Source organism: Panicum hallii, chromosome 2 (genome assembly GCF_002211085.1).
Source record: "Panicum hallii strain FIL2 chromosome 2, PHallii_v3.1, whole genome shotgun sequence".
Taxonomy (NCBI): Eukaryota; Viridiplantae; Streptophyta; class Magnoliopsida; order Poales; family Poaceae; genus Panicum; species Panicum hallii.
This window is the reverse complement of record NC_038043.1, coordinates 52,304,680-52,311,676: the sequence shown is the minus strand read 5'-3', so window position 1 is coordinate 52,311,676 and position 6,997 is coordinate 52,304,680. Positions and strand designations below refer to the sequence as shown.

Here is a 6,997-nt window from a genome sequence, read left to right as displayed (position 1 = left end):
ATGCCGTTGCTGTTATCTTCTTATCTTTGTCTGTTGTGCATGGCAGTGTTCGGGTCGTGGCTACTCTATGTTAGAATTCTCTGCGTGCCGTTGTGTTCAGGGATTCTCCGTCTACCCGCGCACGTACGTACTCTGCTACCCCCAATCCTTTTCAGCCTCCGTGCTGCCTCGATGCCCCTGGCTAAACTAGCGAGCTGCGCCCTCTAGCCGCGACACGTGCGAGTGTACATTAAAGAACCTTGCTTACGCGTTGGCGTCATCCCTTGTCTCCTGTACACGTACACGCCGGCAAGTACCAATAGTCCAAAGTACATGAACGATGTCCAATTGATGGCACGGTATTTTGTGTGCCTGCATGCCATACACGTACGTCGGGCTACTGCTATACACTCTATAGTAGTCTGTGGCATTCACATATATATATATATAGTCGGCACAAGCCTACAATAATGTGCATGTCTCGTCGTGCGTAGGCCGGGGTATGACAAAAAAAAAAAGGAGTCCAACAAGTGTTCATTCCTCGTTCAAACAGAGAGAGGGTCAGGTCAGCGGCTGCGAGCTAGTGCCTATTCGCTCACTGCAGGCAGGGGCGACGCCACGTTTGGTGCACCGGCACAAGGATAAGTTTCTTTTTTCCCACTAACCAAGCTTATATTCACCATATGATTCTGGAAAAACATGACAGCCCCTTGAGCTGCAGCAGGGTAAGTTTAACAGTGGCTTAAATTCGCCCCTGACTGCAGGTGCACTCCGGCGACTGGCCTGACTACTTCTGACGACTAGTGACGGGTCGCGTGGAAATAAAGCTTCCTCTGAAACGCGCAAAACTCGGGTTGGCTGGTCGTTTTATCTGGATCGGCCCGTCGTCGTCGTGGTGGCCGGCCACCGGAGTCCCGGACGCGGCGGTGGCCGATCTCGCTTGTGCAAGTGTGTCGAGCGGCCTTTGGTTCGCCAGCGGCACCAGAGCGGCCACCGGCCAGGAAGTCAGGAGACGGTGACAGACTGACAGTAGCGTCGACAATATTAAGAATAACTATAAATATAGAGCTGTGATTTGGACCGTGCTATTTTTAAACGGGATACGGCACGGTGTTTTAGCACAACCAGAGCATGGCATGACACGAAAAATTTTAGACCGCGCCGGCACGACATGAACATGAGAACACGGCACGATCTCAGTACGATGAGCCGTATGGCATGGTCCATATTTTGAGCCGTGCTTGGGCCAGCATGGCATGAAGATGGCCTCTCGACCTGTGTGTAGCCAGTTATTCTAATATTAATCAATTTATGCTAATTTCTAATTAACAACCATTATTGTTCAATAGAGTCATTCAAAAAAGATGATTTTTCATTTTCTATGCATAGAAATTTTTTTATTTAGCGATGAGTACTTAAACATACGAGTATCCATATGACGATAATCGTAAAATATATCGAGAGCCGTGCTTGACTGGCACGGTATAAAGATGTGCCGGCATGCAATAGGCCGTGCTTGGGCCTAGTAAAAATAGTGCTGCGCCGTTATGGCAAGATAAGACACGTAGACGTGTCCCACGTATTTAAAAGTCAAATCCAACATGGCACGAGACACAAGAAGGCCGGGCCGGGCCGGCACGGCCCGACCCAAGTCCCACCTCTAAATAAACATGCCCTCCAGCACTAATTAAGACTGGATAATGAAGATGTTAACTGATGGATTCTCGCTGATGCAACGGCGCGCGAGCTACATCGCCGATAGTGACTTTCCCAAGTTCCATGGTCAACGAGATGTGTTCACACAGTGACACAGTCCGCGCACGGTCGTAGATGGATAGATGGATTGGCATTCATGGAGCATAGGCACCGCAGGCAGGCAGGCCGGTCACCCAACAAGCTGGAACGATTCTCCTGAAGACAGTGAAGCGGAGCTGTATGTACCTGGGCGGTGAAAAGGATTCGTCTAGCAGGTCTAGCAGCTTCCGACGACCGGGACGTGTGGCGGCGACCAAATAGCGACTAACATGTACACCCTCCAAATATACTACTTTGATCCGATAAAAATAAAATTAATTTTTATTATATTTTTAAAAATTATTTTAAATAGAAAGAGTTGCGCATTATAATAATTGGTTTCATGATGAATCTAGTAACACTATTTTTATTAAAAGTCAAAGTTAAAAATAGGGTTACCAGATGCCATGACCAGGGGTGCTTCGTCTGACGATGGACCTGTCCGCCGCCGACCAAAAGGATGATAGATCGAGAACGGAGAAACGCTCCAAGCTAAGCGAAAAGGTCGCCGCGCAACCCAACGCATGGACGCAACGTCGATCACAGCCACCCGATGCCTGAAGATCGATCGATACCACAAAGACTCCGCTACCACACAAAAAATGAGATTACCCTTAAACTTCTTCCGCTGCTGGCGGATGCGTCGTAAACGGCAAAAATGATTCGATCAGAATAAAGCTCATGGCGTCGTCGTGCCACGGCCGCCATGCATGATGCCCTGCTTATGGCCATCACTAAATTGGGGCCTGCACATGGGTCCCCTGGCCGGCCTGCTCACATGACATGCATGCCGGAAGTGACAAACTACTCATGAGCTTTGGTAGGTGGGTAGGTCTGGCGGTCACCACGGATGCCCTTTTTCCATGGCCTCTTCCTCTTCGATCGGCCGGCCAGGTCGACCTCCGTTTCTGATGCACGGCACACATGGTGCACGGGCACGGTCCGGCCGGCCGCGCCCGAGGCCGCACAGCTTTCCACGAGTGGCGGCGGACGGGAACGCCAGCACAACACGCGCAGAGCAGCGTATCCAGACGTCCCGTCGGAAAAAGAGTGCTCGCCCGGAGATCCGATCCCGGCCGCGGCACCGGATTGGCAAGGTTCAGCAGGGTCACACTCGGCACCCGCTGCGCATTGGGAGCGTGAGCATCCAAGTGCTGTGATGGGCTAGCTGTTTGAGCACGCGGATTATTATTTATTTCTGTTTCATTTCGTGTGATGTGATATGCTTGCGATGTGCAGGTTTCGCATGGTTGATAGATCTAAAAGTCGACGGGCATGCGTAGTGCTTCTCCATTGTTTTGGGGACACGAACGAGTTCGCAGGACGGAAGCAAACGCCGGGAGATCCGCCGCGAGTCCAACTTGTGGGCCCCGGCTGGGCCAACCAATCATTGTACTACTACTACAAAAAAGCCACACATCAGACGGAGCTATACCTAGTTTATAAAAATATTAAACGAGTAGTGTTAGGCGAGATTAACCCTAACCCCAGTTTTGAAATCAACTGCTAGCTACTATCTATAGCTAGGGTATATACACGCTACTGAATGATATTTTGCTGCGCAAAGGGCGTGTGGCGCGCACGAGAGACGTGTGGGGAGCCACCACGTGCCGGCCGGCCACAGCTCCCGTCGATCGATCCTTTCCGCCCCATCCCGTGCCGTGCGCACAAGAGAAAAGGCCATCACGTACCACGCGCAGTTTTTCGTGGCTACGGGTGGAGAGGCGGGCGGGGTAGGCGGGCGAAAGCTGCAGGAGGCTACGCGCTCGGACACGCCATCCGATCCGTGCGTGCGCGAGGATGGCGAGCCCGATTCGGCCACCGCTCGACGCCACGCCACCACCCGTGTCTCCGCCGCGGGCATGCAGAAATACGGATACGGCTAGGCACGCCTGCATGGGATGGTAGGCGCGCGGCCAAACCGAGCCGCACCTGTCAGGATTCCTCTGAAGTGCTGCAGAGGATCCTCTTCCGTACGTATCTGCCGTCCGCGCGTGAGGTCAGCCGGCGCCGCGTATCGGCGTATGTAACCGAGCTCATTTCGTGCCATCCCGCCACGGCGCACACGTTGCGCGCCACGTTTCGGCACGGCTCCTTTTTCTGTTGTGCGGTAGCATGGCGAGGAGCGGGCACACGGATGCATGGTATCGCCGGTATGGCTTCCAGCTTTTTTTTTTTCTTCCAGTCTTGTTAGAATTACTATCTTGTCTTGCTTACTTATTTTCGGGTCACGAAACGTGCGTTGATTAGTCGTGAGACACTGCTCTTAGATCCATCGACTCCCAAAATGTCTGGACACCCACGTACGGGTAGCGGCACATGCTGTACAGTATCGTGCGCAGGCATTTTTAATCGGCATGGCAGACGGCTGGAAGCCTGGAACCTCCGAACCATCATGCACGAGACGGCCGGGATCCGGGAGAGCAGAACTGGAGACGGAAGTCAAGATAGACACGGGCACTGACACCGATCAGGAGTGGCGTTTGTGAGGTCAGCCGAGCTGGACACATCAGCCTGGCCTGGGAAAACGGCGGTACGGGCGCCAGGTTGGCGCGGCCCCCGGGGTCAGAGAAAGCGGGAGCTCTCGTTTTGTTTAGGCGGGGAGCCCGGCCCTCGTGGCTGCAGGGGAAGGCCCACGAGGGGAAGGTTAGTCCTGCCGGCTGGGCCCCTCCGCGCCTCTCTTTCCTCAGTCCCTTCCCTGGCTGGCTGGCTGGCTGGCTGGCTTGGCTCCCCACCGCACCCAACGGTTATTTTTCTGACCGTTTGAGTTGGAGCTCGGCCGGCCTCGCCGCCCTAGGCTCCCCCGTCGTTTTCCCTCCGAGCTCTGCTGTCTCGCACCAGCGTTTATTATCAGCAGGGCCCCGGACAAGGATTGATCGCTCACGGTAGTGAATGAACCCCACATGCCACGGGATCCGTCTGTATCCTGAGCAGTGGCCCAGCACTGTGCGAATGCAATGGCCACGACACGGTCCCAGTACGTGGTGTCAACGACCCTGTAACACTTCGATCCGAGCCGTCCGATCAATGCCGCGGCCGGTGAACCAACACCATCGTGTGGACGCGCGACCCCGAGGCGGAAAACTCCCGCGGAATCCCGTGGCGCTTTGAGCCGGCCGGGGAGGGAGGTCGACGTCCACCTTCCGCCACCGGCCATGGAGACCCTGACGTCCCGTCCCCGCGGTCACACGAGCCAGCCAGCCAGTCAGCTGTCAGCCACCCTTCGTTACTTCTGCGCTGCCGCTGCTGATCCAGACCTTTCTAACGAAGCAACCCCCGCGCCCAGACAGGACGGAACTCCGCGCCCCCCGCATCATCCACCGCTCGAAACGCCCCATCCAACGGCCCACGCGTCGCCGTCGGGCCGACCCCCCTGGTTTATAAATTCCTCGCCCCGCCGCGGCCCACCTCTTCTCGCCGCGACGCTTGCTTGCAACGCTCCCTTCCGTTTCGCTAGCTGCCGCCCGCTGCGAGCAACAGCAAACCAAACGGTCGACGACGGCACGGGACGGGCGGCGGCGTCACCTGAGGCTCGTGCGTTGGCTTGGGGAGCTGGAACCGCGAGGGAAGAGAGGGTCGGGGCGGGGAGGGGGTCGATGGGGTACGAGCGGACCTTGAAGGCGGCCGCGGCCGCGGCCGCGGCGCTGCTGGCGGCGGCGGGGGTGCGGTTCCTGGGGCCCGCGGCGGCGGCGTTCGTGGCGGAGGAGCTGCCGCGCGCGCGGGCGGCCGCGGCGACGTGGCTCACGCCGCCGTACCTCTACCTCGTCATCAACGCCATCATCATCTCCATCGCCGCGTCGTCGCGCTTCCAGCCGAGCGCCAGCGGCGGCGACCGCCCGTCGGCCTCTCCTTACGCTTCCGCCGCCGCCGCCTCCTCCGCCGGAGTAGCAGGAGTGTCGGAGGAGGAGACGGAGCAGGATGGGATCCAGCCGGCGGTCGCACTGCAGGTGCCTGCACCGGTCGTGGCGATGCCCGTGCCGGCCGTGGAGGAGCCCGTGGTGGAAATGAACACTGCGGCGGTGGTGCCAGCGCCGTCGCCGGTGGAGGAGGATGAAGAATTCTCGATTTCAAGGTCGTCGTGGACGCCGCGTCGGCGGGGCGCGGAGGTGGAGGTGGAGGTGGAGGCGGATGCAGAGAGCGAGGTGGCGCCGTTCGCTGACCTGACCAACTCCAGGGAGAAGCCGCTGGTGTCGGCGAGGTTCAGCCGGAAGGCGCCCAAGCCGAGCCCCGAAGGTAACGCAACGTACACATTCGCTCATCGTTAACACACAGCAGAAATCTCCATTTCAAATTATCTCCTGGGTGCTCTGCCTTAGTCAATCTGTTTAAATTTGAGCCGTTAAAACCGAGCCCTTGATTGATGAATTCTACCAAGAAATCGACGTTTTGTTACGGTACCAATGGGAATTTCTGGGCATTGCAGGGAGCAGGGCTCTGCGGGTGGCGCGGCCGCGGAAGGAGGAGACGCTGGAGAGCACATGGAAGGCCATCACGGAGGGGCGAGGGCCGCCGCTGGCGCGGCACCTCAAGAAGTCGGACACCTGGGACACCCGCCCGGGGCGCCGCCCGTCCGGCGGCGTAGGCAGCGGGGAGATCGATCCCGCGGTCGCCGCGCCGGCGGGCGCGATGCGGAAGGCCGAGACTTTCAACGACGGCGCCGCCGGGAGGAGCAAGGCGGCGCCCGCGGCGGCGCCGGTGCGGCGGGAGCCGTCGCTGGGGCAGGACGAGCTGAACCGGCGGGTGGAGGCGTTCATCCACAAGTTCAACATGGAGATGCGGCTGCAGCGGCAGGAATCGCTCAAGCACTACAACGACATGCTCGGCAGGGGCAGCCAGTACTGAATAGTCTGAATGAAAACTAGCTGAAAATAGTTTGCAGCTTGCAAAAGTGCTCCCCGTTTTCTGTTTCGTGTCCGTTCTCGATTTTGGTTTTGGGGTGTTGATCTCTGTAAGATATGGTTTTGTCAAAGTAAGAAGGTGATAGTGATAGTTTCTTTTTTGCACAAGATAAAGGACAAGTTTGATAGCACTTGTTAGCAGTGACAGGTGCGGATTAGTGATGGCCTGAGCATCCCCCGATTTCTTTTGCCTGCTTACTGAGCTGCTGCTCGGCGCATAGTCATACCGTGTTGTGCGACTCTGTCGATGAGCCTCCTACTGCACAGCTAGCGTTAGCGTCTGGTGTTGTGTGAGTTCACTCACCCGCGGGACGAAGCCCGGCGGA

The 6,997-nt window shown here is 57.2% G+C and overlaps 1 protein-coding gene across 1 annotated transcript; it reads left to right on the top strand.

The window, feature by feature from the left end:
• The first annotated feature begins 5,177 nt into the window (after positions 1–5,177).
• LOC112879812 lies at positions 5,178–6,785 on the top strand. The gene is made up of 2 exons (XM_025944218.1): positions 5,178–6,006; positions 6,197–6,785. The coding sequence occupies exons 1-2, from the start codon at positions 5,370–5,372 to the stop codon at positions 6,613–6,615; spliced, it is 1,056 nt and encodes a 351-aa protein (XP_025800003.1). The 5' UTR covers positions 5,178–5,369; the 3' UTR covers positions 6,616–6,785.
• Positions 6,786–6,997: the final 212 nt, after the last annotated feature.

Excerpts from the sequence above, each read along its gene's own strand:
- LOC112879812 (XM_025944218.1), top strand. The coding sequence starts at position 5,370 with ATGGGGTACGAGCGGACCTTGAAGGCGGCCGCGGCCGCGGCCGCGGCG. Across the intron at positions 6,007-6,196 it reads GCCCAAGCCGAGCCCCGAAG|GGAGCAGGGCTCTGCGGGTG; the intron begins GTAACGCAACGT and ends TGGGCATTGCAG.